Below are 22,336 nucleotides of genomic sequence, written 5' to 3'. Positions count from 1 at the left end.
GGGGTGTCCCTCCCCGGGGGGGGCAGAGCGGGCACAGTCAGTTTTGCCACCCCCGGTGCAGAGGGACTCGAGGCTCCCGGCATGGCAATTCCCTTCCCTTCCCGCCCGCCCTCGGGCCCAGCCCTCCAGAGCAGCCTCAGGGTCCGCAGCGGGCGGAGGAGGGCGGGCAGCAGCCCAGGCAGACACTCTCGGGGGGGGGGCACTGGGCTCCCCCCCTCAGTAAGGGACCAGCACTCTGGTCCCCGGGGCGTGTTGGAGAGCAGCCGGGGAGGGCCGGGCCCAGCGCCGACACTCAGTAGTCTGGAGGGGGACGGGCGCAGAGGGGGGGTCTCTCCCCAGTCCTACCCCCGCTGACCTTGGAAGAGACCATCAGTCCCGATCAGCTGAACGTGGCAGCCCTCAACCCCCAAGCGCATGTTATATACAAATCTATACATGCCTGACTGAATATTATATATAAATAAACTTTGCTTTAAGGAACTATAGGTGGTTTTGTTTTTCTTCCCTCAAAAACAGAAAGGGGCCAGTCCAAACCAGTAGAAAAGCCGGGGCTCCCCAGCTCTCACCTCTGCACCGAAGGCGACGGATCCGCAGCGGCCGAGCCCCGCCGGCCCTCAGAAGTCCGGGAAAGGGCCAGTGAACTGGATCACGCTCTGGCGCTCCTGGGGGAACATGTTCTCCTGGGGGGCCCCGTTTAACGTCCTTAGCATGTCCTCCAGGATCTCTCTAAAATTGATATTCCCATCCTGTGGGACAAATTCTTCCTGCTGCTGCTGCAGAGCCTGCAAGGGTCCCGGCTGGGGCAGGGGCAGGCGCTCCTGCAGCGCGGAGCTCAGGGCCACGCTCTCACCCAGGACGGGCCCCGGGCTCTTGAAGGCAGACGGGTGGCTGAAGCCGAAGGGCAACCTGGGCTGCTGGTGTGGCTGGAGAATGGGCTCCAAGGGGAAGCCCAGCGCGCCGGGCTCCGGGTTCATGGCCACGTCGGGAATGCTGTTGCTGGGAGGGCTGTAGGTCAAGTCCAGGATCTCGTCCTGGCGCAGGGGGTGCCCGGGCAGGGGGACCCCGGGCCCCGTCTGCGTGAGGTCCAGGGGCTGCGGCAGGATGGGCAGCGGCAGCGGGAACTGCAGGCTCTGCTCCTGCAGCAGGCGGTTGTGCTTTCGCTTCACGTTCTCGTCCATCTGCTTCAGCTCCTCCAGCACCTTCCGGACGCAGCTCTCGGGGATCTTTATCCCTGGGGGAGGAGGGTGCATCAGCCCCCGCAGCGGTCGGGACGGGCACTGCGGGGACGGCAGCGGCGCTGGGGCCATGCGGTGACCTCGCTGCCGGCCCGCTCAGCCCCTCAGCTGGGCGGCAGAGCTGGGCCACGCCACTGCGACCCGGGCAGCAGCAGCCCCGTGGTGCCCTGCCAGCACCAGCACCGCCTCCCACGGGCACTGGGGGGACGGCTGGGGACAGCTGGGGACAGCTGACCCCTCTGCCCGGCGCCCCGGCACCCCTCAGGGCAGCCCTGGCTGAGCAGCGGGTGCTTCCAGGCTGGAACACGCCCCTTTTCCGGGAGGGAACCTTGGCACTGGGCAGCTGGACCCCTTCCTCCTCCTCCTAAAACGTCCGGCTCCCCTTTCCCCTTCCCAGCATTTCACCCACCGACTTGTTTCTTCTTCTCCTTGGTCTTGAGGCGGACGATCTGCAGGTAGCTGGTGCTGGTGATGTCTGCCATGATGCTGGCGATCCTGCTCCAGACCCGCAGCAGGGCCCCGCACAGCATGTAGTAGTGGCGCAGGCGCATGCCCTGGAAGCACTCCTTCCCCTCCTGGATCAGCTTGCAGCTCCTGTTCCTTCAGTTCGAACGGCAGAAAACCACCCAAATCAGCAGCAGCTCTCAGGCAGAGCAGGATCCCCCGCGCCCGGCCCTTCCCCTCCGCCCCAGCCAGGGACCCCCGAGCAGCCCCCCCGTCGGGGCTGCAGGCGCCTCACCAGACCGCGTGGTTACAGTTCTTCAAGGAGAACTGGTAACTGCTCTCCCAGTGCTCCTTGGCCTCCTCGGGCAGCACCTGCAGAGAAACACACGGCGCTGGAGATTTCCCCCTGCCCGACACACGGCTGGGACTTGAAATCCAGGGCTGGGAACAGGACACACGGGTGCTGCCACCGCCTCTGCCCGGCAACAGGGCTACGAGGAGCCGCCCAGGGGCTACAGCAAACGTCCAACACCAGCCCTGCCAGAGCAAGAGGCTCTTCCCTCTCCCGGCCCCGGAGGGCTGCGGCTCCCACCCACCCGCCGGTACTTCTTCTGCAGACTGTCCAGGCTCTCGGGCTGGCTTTGCTTCCCGATGTTGGGCTTGTAGAGGATGAAGCTCTTCCCGTGGCTCTGCTCCGCCAGCAGACAGGTGTGTTTGCAGCCTCGCATCTGTGGGGGCAGACTCACGGTTACACCCCCAGCCGCTCTCCCCAGGCCCATCTTCCTCTCCACTAACCCCCTTCCCTCCAGGCTGGAGGTTTTGGGGCATCTCCGAGCCCAGGGACCTACCTTGTAGGAGAGGTAGAACCCATCGAAGGATCCCGTCAGTTTGAGCGACTTCTCGTAAGCTTCCTCCCACTTTAAACCTCTGTCGACGCTGATCTAAACGGGGACAAACGGGGATTCTGTAACTTCAGGGGCAGGACAAGGGCAAGCGGTGTCTGTCCCACAAATCCCACCCTCAGCACAAACTTGAAAGAGGCGCTGGCAGTCCCCGATCGCCCGGGGCAGGGCCCCTCCCGGCCCCCTCGGGGTGACTCCCAGCATCAGTCACCTGCTCGTGACCGAACAGGACACAGTGCCACGGGGCAGGGACCCAGCAGCTCGCAGCCCCAGACTGGGAAGCACTGGAGGAGCCTGGACCGCAGAGACACCGCCCAGGCTGCCTACCTTGTAAAACACGACCTGCCCGTCCTGCGGGTGCCCAGGGGTCAGGAAAACCTCCTTGCTCTCCTCGTAGATCTCATCCACGCCTGGGGCTAAATCTGCAGCAGGAGAAAAGGCCGATGTAAGATACATCCCCCCACACCGCCTCCTCTCCCTGCAGGAGTGGGGACACGAGGGGGCCACGGCCCCACCAGCAGTCAGCGGGGGGGGACAGGGAACCTCAGGGGCGCAGGAGAGGTCTGGCCACCCCTCCTCCTCCGCACCTAGGATGCCCATGTCGTATTTGCCCTCCTTCTTGTCCTTTTCTATCAGATAGTCAAAGGTGTCCGAAAAATACTGGAAGAGCATGTTCTGCTTGTCCACCTCCAGACCCAGGATGCGGTTCAGGAACTTGGTGATGGAACAGTCTGCAAGAGGGCGGGGGTCAGGGAACACGGCGCGGGTGGGCACGAGCCCCCGCACGCTCCCAGGGAGAGCCCCCACCACACCCCCCAGCGTCACTAACGCACGGGGGCAGCCCCGGGGCCGTTCCCGCAGGAACTCGACCAGCAGCGGGGGCCAACCCCCGCAGGACCCTCCCCTCAAAGCAAACGTCCTGCCCCAGCTGCACAGCAAACCCCGCGATGGGCCACGACACCCCCGCCTCTCCCACTGCCCCCCTGCGCTGGGCAGGGCAAGTTCAACACTCACCTTTCTCCACGGAGACCGTGCCGTACTTCATCTGGTTGCAGCAGATCCCCACAGAGACGAGGCCCTGCTTCATTTCTGCAACGGCAGGAAACACCTCGGGTGTTTTCGGGTGCAGCCTCCCCTCAGCTCCCCCGCAGAGCTGCTCCCCCCCAGCTGCACCCGCTGCTTCGCGGCCAAGCCCACCCCAGACCCCTCTTCAGGTGACACGCACCTGGGGGGCCAGTGGCCCTGCTCATGAGCAAGCCCTGTGCCGCCGCTGCTGCTGCTCCCCCCAACCTGCTGCTCGGTTCTTCGGGCGTCCCAAACCCGGCCCGACCCGGCCAGCGAGACGCAGCAGAAACCCCAGAGCTGGTCCCGCTCTTACCGTGGAAAAACGCAGCCTCCCCCCTGTCATAGCTCTTGGGCACCGGAACCCTGTTCTCCGTGTGGCTGAGGATGGTGGAGAGGACCCTGTCGAGCGCCTTAGCGCCGTACTGGGAGAGGAGACAGGAGTCACACAGGGACAAACCCGCTGGCAGCCCAGCACCGGGCGGCGGGGGGGCCGCTGCCCCGGGGGGCCACTGCCCCGGGGGCGCCACCACCACCGCGGCTGTGCCGGGGCAGCGTGTCAGGAGCCTCCTCTGGGGACCGGAGCCCAGAAGCCTGCAGGGCCGCACCCCGGGGCCGGCACCCCCCCTCGCCCCCCGCGGGGCTGGTAACAGCCACAATAACAAGAGCTCAGCTCTGGGCGCTGCTCAGGGGCTGCGGGCGGAGCTGGGTGCAAGGCCAGGTCCTGCCTGTAGGTGCCAGCCACGATCTTCCCGGCTCCGGCTCCCACTGAGGGCACCGGCCAACTCCTTCACCCCTCCCGGCCCAGAACAGGCGCCAGTTACCTTATTCTCGAAGTTGTACTTGCTGAGGTCTCGGGACTCGGTGGCCCGGCGGTCTCCGTGAGTCAAGGCGCCCTAGGAAGAGAGCCCAGACAGAAAGTTCTTACTTCCAGCTGTTGCAAAACACCAGAGCGGGACGGCCAAAGCCACGTCTTGGATAAGAACGAGCTGTGCGGAGGCAGCGTTCCTCTGCCATATTGAGACTTGACCAAAGTATTTGGGGATTTATCAGAAGTGAAGAAAAACGAAACAGATTAATTATTCCATTAATTATTTCATCAGCTTTCTGGAAACAGATGGGTGTATTCTCCTGTAACAGTGGGGGAATTCCAGCATCTGGAATTGAGTTCTGCTTCCCTGAAATTGCTCCTGATGCCTTAGTTATGTTTTCTTCACTTCCTTTCCCAAATCTCAGGATGCTTAAAGCTTTCTGTGTTCCACAACTGCAACGCCGGGGGGGACGCGACCCCCCGAGAGAGTTCCTGCGGCCACGGGAAGGCCGGAGCAGGAGCTCCGGGAGAACTGGAACCGACACGCTCACGGGGCACTTACGAGGCTCTCCAGACGTTTTGCCACGATGGATGCAAACCTCCTCTCCCCCGCCAGCTCCGAGATAAGGAAGACATACTCCGGAGCATAAACCTGGTTCGATCGGTGCGTTCGACCTACAGGGACACGAGGACAGGGGGGAAAGGAGAGGTTGGTCCAGAGGAGGGAGCTGAGCTAGAAGGGAGGGAGCCACAACGACCTTCCATGGGACGGTTGGTTTTCCGAGGAGATCCCTCCCCGGGGAAAGGGCAGAGGCACAGTCGTGTTCATCACCTGGTGCTGCTGAGACCGTTTGTAGCCCTGACCCTCTGGGGTTGGGGAGTGACTCCCCAGTTTGGGCCAGGACGTGCATTATTTCCTCTGTGCTCAGTACTGAGGACTGTCCCCCCCTGTCCCACGGAGCCTCCCGGGGTGGAGCAGAGATCCCCAAGCAGCCCCGGCGTGTTTCGTGAGGACACACCGCGAACACGTAGGGGAGGGTCCCCCCTTCCCACCCTGCAGAGCGCTCCTGGCGTCAGCACAAACCCTCCCCACAAGACAAATCCATCACAGGTGCTTTGTGTCTGCGCTTCCGCCCTGGCGAAGCAGAGCAGCACCGAGCAGGGGTGCAGGAGCACCGAGCAGCAGCACCGGGCAGCGCAGCAGCACTCTGCTCCACAGGCTGCCGGCTCGCAGAAGCTCCGTCCCCCCGCCCCAGCCCAGCCTGGGCAGCCACACGTGTCTCCCCTTCCCAGGGCTGCCCGAGGTTCCTGCTCCGGCCACCTCAGGGGCTGGGGACAGCGACGCCCGGGGCCGCCCAGCGCTCACCGAACTGCTGTATGGCCCGGTCCGCGCTCCAGGGCAGCTCCAGCGTCATGTGCACCCGGCGCTTCTGGTTCTTCACCCGTCTGTCTGCCTGGAGAGAGATCCCTGAGCTGGAGGCCTCGGAGATTATTGCTACAAGCTGAGGGGGAGAGACAAGCGAGACGGGAGGGTGAGGTATTGGACACCTCCAAAACTGCCTCAGTAACAGCCCGGAGCCCAGCGGCAGCCCCGGCCCACCAAGGGCCCCGCAGTGCCCTGTCGCCCCCCCGCAGGTCACAGAGGAAGCTGCAGCCTGGTTGGCCTGAGGCTGGCGAGGCCCAAGCACGCCAAGGCCCCCTCCCTTTCCTTCCCCTCTGTGTACTCACTCCTGTGCAGAAGTTTCCTTCACTCAAACCTGACTCACCTTTTCCCCTTTCATGAAACGCTCCTTCTCCTTCAGGTTGACGTGGTCTATGGAGAGGCCTTGCTCCGCACGAGACTCGAACATGACGGAGCCGTCCGGTCTGGAAACCACCCGGCCCTTCCGCCCCGTCATCTGCACACACCACACAGGGAGAGGCCGTTAGCAGCGGGCAGGGACCTGCACGGCGCAGCAGCTCGCTTTGCAAAGTCAATTCTCAACAGCTTTGTCAGACTGCAGGGAAGGAGAGGAAACCCTCTTCCAGCAGGAACCCCCTTCGCTGGCCCCTCTTCCTGTCACCCAGTGCCACCACCCCCGATCGTGAGCTGTACCTCAGCCACATGCTCCGGGCCCCCAAAGTGATTGATCAGTTCATCCAAGGTATTGAGAGGTAGCTCTTTGCCCAGTGCTTTTACTTTTGCTAGGAGGTCCTGCTTCATCTTTTCCACGTGCTCTAGTTCTCTCAGGCCATGCATCTCTTTCTGGGTTGGCAGCATGTGAAAGTTACCTGCACCGTAAAACGCAAAAGTTCAGAGTCACCTGGTAATTGCAAATAAAAAAAAAAAAAACCTACACAAAAGGCAGGGGGAGAAGTTCCAAAGGGCTTCTGGGGGCACCGTCTGATGAGCAGGCAAGGACCCCTGACTGGCAACAAATGCTGCTGAGCATGGAGTGAATTCCCTCCGTGCTCCCCCATCCTGGAGGGGAAAGGAGCACGCAGGGCAAATTCTCCCTGCTGGAATCAACCTCGCAAGCCCAAGGTTGGCCGTCACAGGATAAAATCCAGCCAAGATCTGGGGCCGTGCCAAGCACAGGAGGAGCTTCACCATCCCAAGAAGAGCCCAGGAGTCTCCTCCCGTCAGGTCCCTGCCTCTGTGGTCCCCGCAGCCAGACCCCCCCGAAGGGTCCCAAGGATCCGCCGGTGCCGGCGCCCCCCCCGCTCCGCAGCACGTCGGGACTCTGCTCCCCGCGCCCCCGAAGGACGGGCCGAGCCCGGCGCTGCCGCTCTTACTCCTGTCCTCGGCCGCGAAGCCATTGTAGGTCTCCACGAAGATGACGTCGTCCGTCTCAAACACGGACTCCGGGGAGGAGTTGAAGTCGCTGTCGAGCCCCATGTCGGAGTCGGTGCTGCTGTCGTCGCTGATCTTGATGACGCCCGCAGGGTCACAGACGCCCCTCAGGGCCTTGGCGCAGCGGCCCCTCGGCCTCCCTGCACGGGAGAGCGAGCGGGGTCAGGGCAGAGCCCCCGGCCTCGGGCGCCGACGCCGAACAGCAAGTGCCAGCTCAGAAAAAGAGGAGGAGGAGGAGGAGGAGGAATCACAAAACAGCTGAGGCTGCCCCGGATGAAAGGCAGATCTTGGAAAGACAGAGCCTCTTGGGGCGGGTGGGGGGCAGTTGGGAAGGGAGGGAGAGACAGAGAAAGGAAGAGAGAGAAAGGAAGATCGAGGCAGTCTTTGCCAGGGCTGAAGCGAGCTGCACGCGCCGGGACGGACACGGCCGGCTCTCAGCGCTGACTCCTCCGGGGAAGGAGCCACCAGAGGAACGTGCAGCCACGGGAAGGTGCCGTGCTTCGGGACGCTGCTCGCTTCACGCACAGTAAGAGCCGTTCCCGCCACGCCAGAGGGTTCACAGACCAGCCTGCACGGCCGCTCCGCTCCGGCAGCCGCTCAGGACACCCTCCACGATCTGCCAGCGCTGCTGCCCCCTCTTCCCCTTTCCTCATCCCGCTGGAGGACAAGTCCCCAGACTCTTCTTACCTGCAGCTGCAGGCAGTAACCTGGCAGGGAAGTGATCCCCCCCCTGCCCCCAGGACACCTGCCATGCTATAGGGGTGTGGAGAAACCCCCCTTGCTGCAAGAGGGCTTCAGACATGCAGCCAGGACTCTTGTGCGACCCGGCCACCAGCCTGGGCCAGGAAGCGGCCGGGGGACGGGGACACGGCTACTGGGCAAGTGGAGGAGGCCAGGACCTACGGCGTGACAGGGACGTGGGTTAGAGGGAGGCGAGGGGGAACGACCCAGAGCTGCCGCCCTCCAGCTGAGGCCGTGACGGAGATGTGCGGGGGGGCAAACTGAAACCAGGGCAGAGTAGCAAACAGCATGAAGTAGGGAAAAAGGAAAAAGGAAAAGAAAAAGCTGAGTGGCTGGGGTGAAGCAGCAAGGCAGGAGGTCAGATGCTGGGCAGTGGAGTGTGCTCTTACGTTTTCTTTTAATGCCAGTTCCTTTTTCTCTCTTTCTTTTGGTTGAAGGAAAGTGCTTCTGAATTAGTGATAGAAAGACGCCTCTGAAAGTAAGATGCAAAATTTATTCTAGCTACCAGGAGTAGGAACATCTGCGGGTTATCATGTAGCAACGGGTATCCGATAGCAGCACATTTCACGACAGGGGGTAAATCCCACCCGGCGGCTGCCAGCGCGGGGCCAGGCGGCTCCCCGGGGCGGTGACACCCGAGGGGGAGCGGGGAGCGGGGCTGCGGCGCAGCCTGAGGGGAGCCGAGGGCAGCCGAAGCACCGGGACGCCGGGAAAAACGCTCCGGCCCGGCCTCCCCCGCGGCACAGGGAGCGGAGCCCGGGCTCTGCGCTGCCACGCCAGACCTTTATATAGCGACGAGGAGGGAGCTCTCAATGGGAAACGCTATACTGGGAAGCTGTTATGTCACGACTGAAAAATCCAGCACGTCCCAGCGTCGCAGCCCCTCTCTGTGCTCTGACAGCAGCGACCTCAGAGGCCGCTGACAGATGAGCCCCCCCGAGCCCTCTGACCAACTGGCCGTGGGCCTGCTCGCCCCCGGAACGGAGTAACGTGACAGAACACGGACACGTGGTGGTTTCGGGTGAATGGGAAAAATCAGAAGTGGTGAAAAACAAATGTTTCTGTAGGCTGTTCTGCAAATAAATGAGCTTAAATACTGATCGTGTGGGGTGGGGAGGGACCCCCAGTGCGATGAGAAGGCAGTGCTGAATGAGCTCTGGTGGAAAAAAAAACAACAAACGTTGCAAGCGACAGCTGAGAGGTATGGACACGGCAACTCGTCCGCGTGAGAAAAAGGGTCTTGGGGACCAGGGAGGGAGCTCTAAGGCTCTGGGTGCGAGGGGCCGGGGGGGACAGGGCCAGCACCGCTCCCACAGGGGCAGAGCCCTGCGCTGGCCGAGGAGCCGCTGCAGCCCCACGGCCCCTTTGTCCTGCTGCCGGGTGACTCCGGGCTCCAGACGCGGGGCTGGAGCCTCCCTGACACAGAACCTCGCTCCTTTCCCGACACTGGCGCTCCCCGTCTGCCCCGGACAAAGGGTTGGGCTGGTATTTACCCACTGAGCAACTCGTTTATTTTTAACCCCGCTTCTCGGCATCTTTTAAACAACTGCTTCTTCCCAGCACACCCCCTGGAGAAATCCCCTGCGGTGCTGTAGAACCCGGCCGCCGCGTCTGGAGCTCGGCGAGGCCGGAGGACACTCAGTCACCTGCCCAGCGCCGCCCAACAACGAGCTCTCGCCTCGGGCCCGGGACAGAGCCGGGCGCTGACAGGCCCTCCCTCCCCTGGCGGCTGAGCCGGGCTCAGAGGGACCACGCGGTCCTCGAGGCCGAGTTCCTCGGAATTCTGCGCCACCAAAACCAACCCAAGAGACCAAATCAGTCCCAGGCGCCCTCAGACCTGCCTTGCACACCGTCACCAAACTGGTATTTTTTTTCCAGGAACAGACTGGAGACAGCAGAATGACACAGACCAGCACAATGCCCCCATCAGTAAGGGAGGAAGGCTTGGCCTCAACTGGACACGTACTGTCTCTGGCATCTCTCCTTGCTTTCACCTGCATTAAAAGTCACTTCAAAAGAAAACAGCTCCAGCCCTGCCGCCTGCAGAGCGGAGGAAGCGCAACTTAACCCCACGGCCCAGGTTTGCTCACCCGCCGCGCAGGAGCGGCCGCGTCGGCGGGACGGGCGGGTGCTCTGACAGCTGCAGAAACGAGGGGGGCGTAAGCCTCGCGCTCTGCTGACGGGGCAGCACGAGCCCTGGTGCTGGCTTCACTGCGGGCACAGCCAGCTCCCCTCTGAGCCAGGGACGATGGCAGCGCAACCAGGACGCGGGTCCTGCCTGGCCCGCGCGCTGAGGCCAGCTCCGGCAAATTCACACTCCCTGGGCCAGTCGTCCCCTCCCCGCCCCAGCGCCGCCGCCTCACGCCCCCATCCCAGGCTCTGTCCTTCCAGGAGATTCTCCTGCTCGTTTCCTCAGTGTCCACAGCCCCGATTTCCAGTCAGACCCACACAAGCTACATCTGAGCTCTCGCTTCTGGCTCTCCTGCGCCTGCCAATTCTTTTACGTGTGAAGAGAGACAGATCAGGCTGTTCGTGCAAGTTTGGACCACAGGAGATTTCCAAACCCAGGATCTAGCTCATAAAGTCACACTGAAGAAATAACGCCCCGAGGACCCAGCTAAGCTCCTCTCCATTTCCAGCCTGGATGGGCGAGGGGTTACGCAACCGCGTTCCAAGAACTGCAAGTGATGAGTGGCCCCAGGGCCGGGCTTTCCCCAGATGCCTCCAGCCTCCCATGCATCCCCCCAGAAGAAAAACAGGGATTTTTAACTCACTCTGCAGCAGAGACAAAACAATTTAGATGCCCATCGTTCTCGTCCAGGACTTCTCTGGTGCGAGCCTCCCCGGTGGACTGCAGGCCGATGACGATACACTGCAGGGAAACAGGGGGGACACAGCCAGGAGTCGGGGGGGCGCCGGGGTGAACAGCCACAGGCTCAGGAGACCCTTTTTCACAGCCCCGGGCACATTTCCCTCGACCCCCTCGGCCCAAAACGGGCTGGGCCCGTAGCAGGGCTCCTGCCAAAGAACCATCTCTCCAATCCTTCAGCGTCTTCCGGCGGTACCTCTGCTCACGCCGCCGAGGGGGACTGGTTACAGAAGCTGACTGAGTTTCTGAGGGAGTTTCTGCCTAAGATTTCCAAGTTGCAGCCAGATGGAGGGAAGGACAGAGCTGTGCTCTAGGTGAAGGAGCTGGTTCCCCTTCCAGCTTGACCATGACCCAGAACACCCTTTCAGAGCACCGTGCCCACATCTCCCACAAACAAGCAGCGGGTGACGCCTCGGAAGACGAGGCCCTGTTCACCCCCCACTACCATTTACCGCGAATGTTCTCGGAAACCCAGACACTGCATTTCACTCTGGTTAATCTGGAGAGAAATTCAGCCTTAAAAAGGTTTGAAATTGCTTTCAAGTCAAGCTGAGCAAACTCCCTTTGGCTGCAAACCGCAAGATGATCACTGTAAGGTAAGAGCGACGGCTGCTGCCGCGATACCACACCTTGTCCTTGGCCAGCTCCTCCTTGGCCAGCTCCACAAGCCGCCGGACTTTAGCAGCGATGCAGAGATACTTGAAGAAGCGCTGGTGAGCTGACCAGAACTGGCCCCACAGGGACTTCCGAGACTCCAAGCCGATCCAGTCGGCTGCCTGCTGGAACACCATCAGGGCCTCTGCCCACTGCAGACAACACCGAGACAGGCTGAGTTAACATCTTTGGGTTTGTGTTTCATTCCTGATGTGCAGGAGGTTATTAGAACAGTCTGGGCTTGATAATCTGATTTAGCAGCAGTGTTTGTGTCGCTGTGTCGGGCTGAATGAACAGTCTGGTCATTCTCTCCTCTCTGCATTAGCAGGATGTTGCAAGCTCCGCTTTGCCAACACGGAGCTTTTAAACAGAAGCCAAAAAGTGTATTATCTTTGACGTAAGCCGAGCGTGTGCACCCCTCTTTTTCTTAGGAACAAGTGAGGTTTGTGGTCGTGGCCACGTTTAGGGCCCTCAAACCCTCCCACGTAACAAGCGGCGGCGCCGAAAGCACAATTCAGCCCCAGCCCCCCCGCGTGGGACCAGCTCACCAGCTTCGCCGCCTTGTCGTAGACAATCTTGTACTGCTGGTCCAGCGGGATCTCCTCGATTCTGAAGGTCACTCCAGTGAAACTGAGCTGCCTGGCGATGTACATCCCACTGACCTTCATATCCATCGCCACGATCTCCATCGCACCAACGCCCCTGGGAGAGACGGAGCTGCGGAACCGGGCAGGAGCCCCCGCAGAGCCGCTGCCCCCCCGGGCCGAGGCTGCCACAGGCCGTCAGCCAGCGAGCAGGGCCGCAGGACAGGACTTACCTCTTCTCAATTGCATGCAGGAACTCATCGAACGCTCTGAAAGGGGTGCCCTCCCCCCAGATCCCCAGGCGGCTCATGTAAATCATGTTTTTTGGCTCAGAGGCACCTGTGTGAACAGAATTCGCTGTCAGCGGAACCGCAGCAGAGCTGCAGCTCTGACTCAAGCGAAGTGAACCCCTACGAGGACGGTTGTTTGCTGCCGTGCCTTGGAGACCCAAGGACCTCTCCAGGCGCTGCCCTCCGCACGGGACAGCTGCCCAGCCGGCCAGCAGCGAGTTAAACTGGGGAGAAATCAGTCTGACTTGCCAACAAGTCACAAGTAATGGCAGTGGTGGGCTTGGGGCAGATCTTGGCACCCCGGGCTCCCCTCCCGCACCGCAGCACCATCTGCCCCTTCTTGCAGGCACGGGCTCACGGCCCAAGGGCCTCCTTCCGACCCGAGGCTTGAGGCCGGTGCCCACACAAGGCCCAGAGCAGCTCACCTGTGGCACTGGCATAAACGACCCTCGCCCGGGGCAGCTTGTTCTGGAGGTCCAGCACTGCTTTGCCCATTTTAGTAGAGCTGGCATTTTTGGCTTTGTGGCATTCGTCAAACACAATCTGGAGGGGAATGTCAGTTAAGGAGAAAGGATCTATTTCCATCCCGAGGATGACAGCAGGCAGAAGGTACAGCCCAGCCTCCTCCAAGCGATCGGACAAGCAGTCCCAGCACCAACAGGCCTGACTCATTCCCCACGCTGCCTGAAATCTGTTGGGTTTGCCGAGTCCTGTGCTCCCCAGAGCCCAAAGTCCTTTTCTGCTCCCTCTCCCTTCACTCCCAAGGTGTGTCTCGTCTCGTAATGCTGCAGGAGAAGAATGCAGGGAAGGTTAATCCCAGCTGCGCTTCTCCCCTCCTCCCGTGAAGGCTGCAGTGCGGAGGAGGAGGGGGGGATGCGTGTGCTCACAGCATTGAAATCGCTACCACAGGCACCAGGCTGCTGGCCCAGCTGCTCCCAGCGCCTGCAGACGGCCCCAAGCTCTTTGTTCCTAGGCAAAGTACAGTCACAAACACACGATTCCTCCCTCTCCACTTTCGGGGGGTTTTTTTTTTGAAAGGATACGACTCCATCAAAGTTTTCCCTGCACCAGTCCAAGATCTGTTTTAAGCGTGTCCTGTGCTGCCCGCCCGCCTGGCTTTCACCGATCAGCGCGGAGTACGTGGCAAAGAGGACTCCCTCTGAGGTAGCTGTGTCACCGTATTTAATCTGCACAAAGAGGAAGGACAAGGGCACACAGGCTCACGAGGCTTGTCCCCACAGCGTCACCCGCGTCCCTCGCCCCCAGTCGATGGCGCCGACCGCGCTGCGCCTGCGCGGCCCCGTGCTCCTGCCCCCCAACAAACCCGGGCGAGAGCAGACAAAGGGCTGCTGGTGGCTGCTGCCTTTAGTGCTTCAGTCTGGCACCGAGACACGGTGCTGACAGGGGCTGTAACTGCCTGGCCAAGGGCCACGAGCCAGTGTGTCAGCACATCTGGCCGCATGCAGGGAAACGTGGAGACCACGCTAGGGCTGCAACCTTCTGGCCAACTGAACTCGCTTCGCTTTTCTTCAGCGGCGGTTTAGAACGTTTAATTGTTTTGAAGCCTCCCATCTGTTTGAATTACTGCCAGAAAGGAATGCTCTCTTTGAGCAGGTGAGGTCGTTGCCCGTCCTACTCTCACGGGTCCCACCTCTAACGAAAGAAAAGGTAAGGGGAAAGAACCCACGGTCCCCAATTTGAAGAAAGTTCCATTTAAAGCCATTTTGGTCTGAAAACAAACATCCCTTTCAGCCTCTTAATGGAGTGCATTCAGAGGTGTTGAGCACATGTGGTTTCCATTGACTTTGCAAGAGCTGGTTGTTCAATACCATTAAAAACCAGAGGAGTGTTTCCGTGAACTGGCCAGGGCAAGGGACTACGAAGAGCCCTGTGAACAGCCACTGCACAACTGCGGGGCGTTTCTTTTGAGGAATACTCCATCCTCACCACGGAGTCACTGGGGGAAAGTCTCGGATTCGCCCAGCGGGGGAGATGCCCACGTGCCCAGCCACGTGTGTCAGCGTGAGCTCCCTGATCCCCGGCTCCGAAAAGGGGCCCCGGGAGACCAGCGCTGGGACCCGTCAGCCCCGGCCAGCGGACACGGGCGCATCTGGCGGGAGCTGCTCCGGCCGCGGGGCTCTCCAGGGCTGCCAGAAAGGTTCCAGCCCTGCCCTGGAGATGCTCCTCAGTCCCCGCAGGAAACAGCTCCGTGCTCCCAGCACAGCTCTGCAGAGCTGTAAAAATAGCCCGCGGCCAGAGTGGGAAGAGCAGGCGGGGAGAAGGGAGCAGGAGCCGCCCGCTGCCTGCTGCTGCCTGCGCCCCCAGCCCCGCGGAGGCAGGAGCGGCTGGTGCTCCCCAGGCTGAGGCGGGCCCGGGCGCCACCGTAGGCCGATGTCGCAGAGCACGGTCGCGGCTTCCCTCCCTCCCCACCTTATTCAAAGCGTGCACAGGAATGTGGGAGGCTTCAATGTCCTTCAGGTCTCTCTCAGCATCATACTTGAGATCATTGGAGACGCTGAACCTGCAAAGCAAGACGTGGGTCTGGTTATCTCCCAGGAGGGAGTCAGGGCCTGGCGGTGATTAATAGCTCTGACTAAAGCAACGGTAGGTGTGAAAAAAACTGTCGCTTTTCCAACTGCCCACACGGCCCAGAGCCCCCAGCAGATCCAGTCTGCCACTTACAACGAGCGGTGTGGACTCTGCAGTAAAGTCCCACGCTCCAGGGCCTTGAGTCTGCACCCGGGAAGTCCACAAACATCCCTCCGCAGACTTCAAAGAGCGGGGACAGGCCTGACATTGCCCTCCAAGTAGCACATAATCTGCTATTTCATAGTGACTCATTCTCCATCGCTGCTGCAGGGGAAATATTCCCATTTCACAGACAGCAAACAGGCACAGAGAGGTGGAAATGACTTACCCAAGGCCACAGCATGAGTCAACTATAAAGCCAACATCAGCACTAAGGAATTCCTTACTCCCAGATCCAAACTAACTCCAAGGTCTTACGGGAAAAGAGAAAAAAAAACAAAACAAAACAAAACAACTTACCACAGAGCTTTTTTCCTCCCTTTAAGGTAATTTTCAAAGATGATGCCCGCAACTGTTCTGCCCTTTCCAACCCCGGCCCCGTCCCCGATGAGGAACCCAGCTCGCTGCCCGTTGGGTAATAAAACTTCATGTTGCTGCAAAATCAAGAACAGAACCAGACATTAACCTCGATCTGCCTTTGCTAACAGCTTTGATGTGAGCTTCTAAGAGCACCACTGAACCCCTCCACATACCCCATCGATGCAAGCGCACTTCTCGCTCAAATAAACAACAGCAGGAACAGTCATGGCCAAGCTCACAACTGGCAGCTCACAGAAAAAGCCCCCAGGCCCCCAAAATGCAAAGCACTCCCCTCTGCGACAGAAGTCAAGGGTTCTTGGCTCTTTGGGAAGCAGAGCCCACAGAAGGCTCCGGCTTCAAATAATCCTTTCAAAAGGCTTTTAAAACGCCACACGCCAAAGCTGCCCAAGCTTCACCCCTGTATTACAGGTTATTTTAAAACACACTTGGACATCTGTGCATACAAAAGGCAGCTCCCTCCCGGTGTAAGATGCGAGGGGGAGCCCCGTACCTGGCAGGCGTAGATGATGGCTTCCAGCTGTAGTGCAGAGAGAGACCCTTTGTCGGCCACGGAGCGCGGCAGGGCCAGGCTGTAGGTGATGTCGGGCGGGGGGACGCTGGACAGGGTGCTCGTTTCAACCACGAGGTCAGGGTGGTGCTTCCCGATCTTGGCTGAACGACAACACAGAAAACAGACAACTCAGGTTCTTCCTCCCACGCAGCAGCCCAGCCAGGCCTGCAGAGCTCCTGGCGCCGTGCAGCAGTGCAGGAGACAAGCCCGACCCCTGCTCCCCACTCTCCTCTTTCACTGACATCTCACATCACCAGAAACGAGCCACGGCTCCCCCAAGAGCAACAGAGAGGTGTTGTGTTAAACGGGTGTAGCACCAACAAAGGATGGGTACCCTGGTAAAGTTCTTCTAGAAAATCACAAGCTCGGGATGTGCCAGGGCAAACACCACATGCTGCTTGCAGGAAAATAAGGGAGCAGCTCGTTAGGCTGGTCCAGAGGGGAGCTCACAGAACGTCCCGTGCCCACGCGAGGGCCAGACACTCACACTTCGAAGGGATATATTCTGCATAGGTCTCCGTTTGCCCCAACTCCTCCGTTTCTTCCTCTTCACCTTCATCCTCCTCCTCTGCAGGAGCCTGAGACTGAGCAGAAACACAGCACTGACCAAATGTGAATGTTCTCGCTGAACTACGGACACACGCGGTGCTACACGCTGCCAGAAACCATTCACCCAGCCTGACACAAAGTCACAAACTCTTCAAGTACAATTAATCTCCTTTTACAGACTACAGCAACACAAGGAAAACCATCTGCAAGAGCCCACCCCGGGGGCCCAGCAAGTGCTTTAAGAGCTACTTTCAACGCCTAGTCCCCACCAAATTAGGGAAAGCTGTTGACATCAGTTTTCAGCTGGGCTGTGGGGTAATTCTGCCCCGCCGTGCTCTGCTCTGGCCCTGGGTGAGGGACCTAGACCAGCTGCAAGCTCAGCGTGTTCTCGGCAGCGTAAAGCAAAGTCGTGAAAGCCCAAATCGTTCTTTAACAAAGTGAGGTTCCGCCGAGGGAAATACAAAACACTTCTGGGAGCGGGCAGCGACTTGTGTCTGTCTGATTTCCCTTCTCGCTCCCTCCACGCCGCAGCCGACCACCGTCCTCACCTGGTAGCTGATGAGGAGCGGGGTGTTGGGGACAGCAGCAACGGGGTCACTCGAGCTGTTCAAGCCAGTGAACGATCTGCTGGGAGAGAACAGCTGGAACAGAGAGGGTGCAGGTGAGAAAACAGTCCTAACCCTCAGCCCTCCAACCCCGACAAGTACGAAAATACGACAAGAGGAAAGCTCCTTGTGCTCCGCACTCACGTCTGACACTCTGGTGGCCTCGGTGGACTTTAACGCTTGCGGTTTGTGAATGAAAAGCCCTGGGCAGTAATTCTGGGAACTAATAAATCTTGCAAACGTACCTGCTTTTGTCAACATCACCCGGGGGATAACTGACCAAGGGAAATAAGTTTTTGCAAGAAGCGTGAACATTCAGTGTGTGACGAAAGGCTGCAGGGACACGTGTGCCCCCACGCCTGCGGGACGGGCGTCTTCCTGCCACAGCTGTAAGAAACACCTCCATCCCGAAATGCCACGTTCTGCCTGGAAAGGCGAGATCTGGGGCACACGCCCAGCCCCCCCATCAGCACTAACCGACGACCCGCGCAAACGGCGCCCCGGGAACAGCCTGCAGGCCCTGGCGAGGCCTGACTGAGGCTAATGACGGGAACTCTGGACTTGCTCTGCACGGCAGCAGTTACGTCAGTCACTGCTTCCCCATCTGCTTCCACGGGGGCCCTGCGCAACACGGCTCTGCCCCTCCCGACACGCCAGGCCCTCGCCCGAAGGAGCCGTGCGGGTTCTCACTGCGGGATCACGACTTTTGCTCTGAGCTGGTGAGTCGAGAGCTGAGAGCTCGGGGCTGGGTTTGCTGATGGAAGAGAAACAGCATCACTCTGGGGACCAGAAGGGGAGACGAGTTCGGCTGAGGAGACCCAAACAGTGGCAACGGGAAAGGCTGAACAAAACTGCAACCGAAAGGCCTCGCTGGGAAAGGAGGGAGCATTAAATCAGAACATCGACACTTCTTACACACTGCCCCCGAGGCAAGCGTTTGCTTCACGGTTTTGCTGTTTTTAACGTTAAAACCACTGTTCAAAGGAATTGCCTCCCTGCCCCAGAAGCCAGCCCGTGGGGCAGCCCGGGTGCTCCCCGCCGCCCCCAGGCTCCGCTCAGCGCTGCAGAGCTCAGGACCCTGCTGGGCCCCTCCACGGCAGAGACCAGTGTGAGGCCCTGGAGCTCAAACTGCACGAGACCCCCCCAGGTCAGTGACCCCCCCCAGGAACGGGCCAGCCACCAGCTCCTCCGCGGAGGGAAGGGTGGCTTTGGACCATCCAGCCCGCAGGCAGCCAGGAGAGCTCCGAGACACTTCTCGCCGGGCAGGCACAATCGAGGAGATCCTCTGCCTGCCCCCACGCAAACAAAATCACACTGGAATTTCCCGACAGCGAGCAAGGCCAAGCCAGCAGCTCACGGCACCCAAAGCAACCCGCGAGCCCAGAAGCAGCACTGCTCCACGTCCGTAGCCTGCCAGCAGTGCCACTCACAGGGACCCAGCTCCACCAGCAGAAGTGAAAGATGGGAAGTTCTTAAGCATAAACACTCCAATTATTTCCTTTTTTTTATATTTAAAAAAAAAAAAAAGAAGAAAGAAAAAAACACCCTCCATTACTGGAAGTCTGAGTCAGAATTACCAGAAGGAAGCTGGACGGAAGAGCTATTTTCAGTGCCAACAAATCTGGAGAGCAGGTGAAACATCTCCACCTACAAATCTGAGCTCAGTATGAGAGTTTCTTCTCAGGCAAAAGAAAGGCCCAGGCCTGCTGGAATGGCAGGGCTGGCTTCTGGCAGCTCCAGCAGCGGGAAGGTGATGCAGGTCTGGTTTTGCCTCGTGCAGTCCTGAGTATAAACCCCCGCTATCCCCCTGCAGCACCGGGGCTCTGGCACGCAGCGGTTCACCTCAGATACTGCCAAGGAGGCGACAGGCACCTTGCTTGGTCGGAGCCCTGAAAAACCTCCAACGCAGCCGAGAATACGCTGTGAGGGCCAGTCCCGGGGGGACCAGGACCTACAGGGGGTGACACGTCATCTTGCCCCAGACTGAGTTTGTGCAATTCCTTCCTTTCTCTAATCTCACTCACCTCCTGGTTTGATTTGCTCCTTCTTCTGTTACACGGCCAAAAGCATTAACAGGGGAGGCACACACAGCACGCACAAGAACACTGGGGTGTAAGCAGGAGAGACTCAGCCTTACTCCATTTTCACCCCTTTGCCTTATTCTCCGTTTTGCCCCCTCTTGCCGTGACCTCCATGGGAAAGAAACAGTCACATCTGGCTGAGAAGCCAGATGCATGAATTCGTAAATTCTGCATAAATTCATTCCCTACGTACTGAGCTAGGAGAAGGGTGTTCACATTTTCAAAGTGCTGTGAGTGAGTTAGAAAAAAAACTACATCAGCAGCTCACAAAAATTCTAGCTACAGGCTTCAGAGGCAGGGCTTTGCTTCCTGAACCTTAAAAACACTGTGAACTTGTGAGATGGTTGCGAGAAAACACAATGGATTACATGAACTATTTTTAAAAGGTATTTCACAACTTCATTACAAATGAAACAAGTGTGTTTTGTCTGCTAGCCCCTGTAAATATTTCAGTGTAGTAGCTCTTCCCTCCGTGCCTGCTCCTGAAACGATAAACAAGCCAACACGTTGTAGGGCTCCGTTCTCGCCGGGTAACAGCCCTCCCCAGGTGGGCACACGAAGGCAGCTCTGCCTCCAGCCATCTCCTCTTCAGTCACAAACTCTCCACCTAAAGCTTCAGCACGAGACCAAGAGCTTCTCAGCGAGCCCGGAAGGTTCCGCAGGGCGCAGCCTCGCCGGGCGGCTCCTCTCCAGCTTCACCCTCCCCGTTCCTCAACACCCATTTCCCCAGTGCTGGCAGCACCTGGTGGAAGGAAGGGCAAAGCCAAAGCAGGGATAGAGGATTTTTCACACCCCGTCTTCAAACTGCTGCACAACAGAAGATGGTTGGTTGTTTTTTTAAGGAGCACAAGGTACACGGCTGTTCCTGTACCCGGGCTCTGCCCGCGGGTCTCAGGCAGGTTCCCCCGTGAAGCTGTTCAGGTATTGCTGTTTTGCTCCGCCTGAATCTCTGGGACTGGAATTCTGGAAGAACTGGAGCGCTGACAGCGTGCGAGGCGGCCCGTGGCTGCTGGGGAGAGGCCGAGCACAGCCCCAGCTGCCGGCCCCGGACGGAGCCCGGCGGCAGCTCCTGGGCTGCTCTCGGGTTTGTACTGTAGCTCCGTAACTGCTCTGGCTGCTCAAAAGCCCGAATTCCCACAGTTTTATGGAAAATCACGGTGGTGTAACGATGTGGGGAGGGACAGGGAGAGATTATCTACAATTGCTTGTGTGTTGGTGCAGGATATCAGCAAAGCCTCTGTCCTGCACTGAACGTTACGGGGAGGAACCTTTTCTTGGGCACTGCCTTGAGATTTTGCAACAGGTCACTTGTTCGCCGCCTTTCACAACAACAAAAGACCCATATTTGAAATTCAGGTAATAAAACAGTTGCCGATCATGAGTCAATCTGACAATCTGTTTATCTAGTGTCCTGCGAGTTACCACCTCCCACACAAAAACGAAACTGAAATCTCCTGACTAGGATGTACTTAACTGACAGTTCATCAGGAAATGTCAAACTCAGTAACAAAAAAAAAAACAACAAACCAACCCCACACCAGAAAAAGCAACCGAAACACCCCCACACACCTCTGTATTCAGAAAACGCAGATGAGACAACACTTAAAATAGCTAGATATTCCTTTCGAAAGGAAGTAATTTATAAATGGAGTCCCCAGGAGCTCATGGCCCGTGTCCCAGCCGAGGTGCCCTGGGGGTGCGGAGCTCCGCGCAGCCCAGCGCCGGCGGGCGGCTGCTCCGGGCACACGAGCTGCTCTCACACTCACACCACGCCTGTTTGTTTCTCACTGGCATTCTTTACGCTGGATTTAGAACAGCTTTTCCCAGTCGGTTTCTTGCCCTGCGCCCCACAGATACAAAACTACAAACTTCTTCGGGCATCGAGTATTCTGAGCAGGGTCCACGTGTTCAGGAACAGGACAGCACAGAACGACTTCTGTAGCGATTTAGGCCATGACATAAAAACCCAATAACTGGGGACTAGGAGTAATAAACCACATGCCTTCTCTGTCTTGGGGGATGTATCTGTTTTCTAGCACTTTTAAATCATCCAGTTTACAAGCCTGTGATGTTTTCAGCTGCTTTTTCGGCTCAAATAGCTCAGTGCTCTTCCTGCTGTCTCCAACTTCAAGTTCAAACTGGTCTGAAGTTACCGGACTGCGTGGGCTGCCCGTGCAGCGGCGTGGCCCTGGATCTCCAACACATTTACCTGCAGGAGGAAGGGCAGCCACGCTCTGCCTCCCGTTACAGCCACGCTGAGGGCCAGGGCGACGCTGCGAAGGCCTGTGAAGGTGAGGAGATCTCGGGGATTTCAGCGGGAGCTCAGGGCTCTGATCTGAGGACCTGCAGGAATGGCCCGAGGTCTCCCAGGAAACGCAAAGCAGGGAGGAGCGTTGATGCCCCAAGCGCCAGGCCAGGCACCTTCGCCACCAACTCGCTCCCCCAGCATCCAGCTGCCCCCGAGCCCCCCAGCAGCAGCAGCTCAAAGCGCAGCTGCTGCCAACCTCTTCCTCCCAAGCTGTGACAAACAGCCGCTTTCTTCACGGCAATGCAGTCAGACACACCACCGACTGCAAAACGCTGCCTCTAAACACAACAGAACCTCAAAATACAACAGTGACTAAAGCTGAGGCATGCCAGACTCCCGCCTGGCATCTGGCAAACATTCCCCGTGAATGTTTTTCCCCCACAGTCTTCCTAAGAGAACAACCTACGAAGGGAACCGACTGCATGGCCGGGCATTTGCTGCGAGAGCCGAGATCCAGAGACCCAGTAGACGTGTGTGATAGCGGCTCCACCAACAGCCGGAGCCGGTGGCTACGTAGTGACTGATCTGGGTTGTGCAATAGTGCGTAATCGGGCCCAAGAGATGAAGGGAAACAGATGGCAGAAGGCTGGTAAAAACGCACAGAAGCACGTGTTGCCGTGGGACTGCCAGGAGATCACACGCCCAGGAAAACTCTGAGATGTAAAAGCTTGCAGGGACTTGGACTCACA

At 59.1% G+C, this 22,336-nt stretch overlaps 1 protein-coding gene across 5 annotated transcripts in view; it reads right to left on the bottom strand.

The window, feature by feature from the left end:
* Positions 1 to 209: 209 nt before the first annotated feature.
* The window catches only part of SBNO2 (strawberry notch homolog 2), a 61,399-nt gene continuing 39,272 nt past the window's right edge, over positions 210 to 22,336 (bottom strand). For all 5 annotated transcript variants that reach the window (XM_074928228.1, XM_074928229.1, XM_074928230.1 and 2 more), the window contains 27 exons: positions 17,202 to 17,294; positions 16,592 to 16,688; positions 16,045 to 16,205; positions 15,474 to 15,607; positions 14,856 to 14,946; positions 13,469 to 13,612; positions 12,851 to 12,968; positions 12,369 to 12,474; positions 12,100 to 12,253; positions 11,527 to 11,703; positions 10,803 to 10,900; positions 8,418 to 8,500; positions 7,230 to 7,427; positions 6,550 to 6,725; positions 6,221 to 6,352; positions 5,821 to 5,956; positions 5,017 to 5,129; positions 4,468 to 4,539; positions 3,960 to 4,068; positions 3,596 to 3,670; positions 3,169 to 3,312; positions 2,909 to 3,003; positions 2,528 to 2,620; positions 2,276 to 2,407; positions 1,975 to 2,051; positions 1,645 to 1,835; positions 210 to 1,231 (listed from right to left, as the gene is read on the bottom strand). In XM_074928228.1, the coding sequence (XP_074784329.1) occupies positions 615 to 1,231; positions 1,645 to 1,835; positions 1,975 to 2,051; positions 2,276 to 2,407; positions 2,528 to 2,620; positions 2,909 to 3,003; positions 3,169 to 3,312; positions 3,596 to 3,670; positions 3,960 to 4,068; positions 4,468 to 4,539; positions 5,017 to 5,129; positions 5,821 to 5,956; positions 6,221 to 6,352; positions 6,550 to 6,725; positions 7,230 to 7,427; positions 8,418 to 8,500; positions 10,803 to 10,900; positions 11,527 to 11,703; positions 12,100 to 12,253; positions 12,369 to 12,474; positions 12,851 to 12,968; positions 13,469 to 13,612; positions 14,856 to 14,946; positions 15,474 to 15,607; positions 16,045 to 16,205; positions 16,592 to 16,688; positions 17,202 to 17,294 (3,816 nt within the window). In that variant the 3' untranslated portion in view covers positions 210 to 614. The remainder of the gene's footprint in view (positions 1,232 to 1,644; positions 1,836 to 1,974; positions 2,052 to 2,275; positions 2,408 to 2,527; positions 2,621 to 2,908; positions 3,004 to 3,168; positions 3,313 to 3,595; positions 3,671 to 3,959; positions 4,069 to 4,467; positions 4,540 to 5,016; positions 5,130 to 5,820; positions 5,957 to 6,220; positions 6,353 to 6,549; positions 6,726 to 7,229; positions 7,428 to 8,417; positions 8,501 to 10,802; positions 10,901 to 11,526; positions 11,704 to 12,099; positions 12,254 to 12,368; positions 12,475 to 12,850; positions 12,969 to 13,468; positions 13,613 to 14,855; positions 14,947 to 15,473; positions 15,608 to 16,044; positions 16,206 to 16,591; positions 16,689 to 17,201; positions 17,295 to 22,336) is intronic.

This window comes from Athene noctua, chromosome 27 (genome assembly GCF_965140245.1).
Source record: "Athene noctua chromosome 27, bAthNoc1.hap1.1, whole genome shotgun sequence".
NCBI classification, from domain to species: Eukaryota; Metazoa; Chordata; class Aves; order Strigiformes; family Strigidae; genus Athene; species Athene noctua.
The sequence above is the reverse complement of the archived record's forward strand: the minus strand, read 5'-3'. Positions and strand labels throughout refer to the sequence as shown.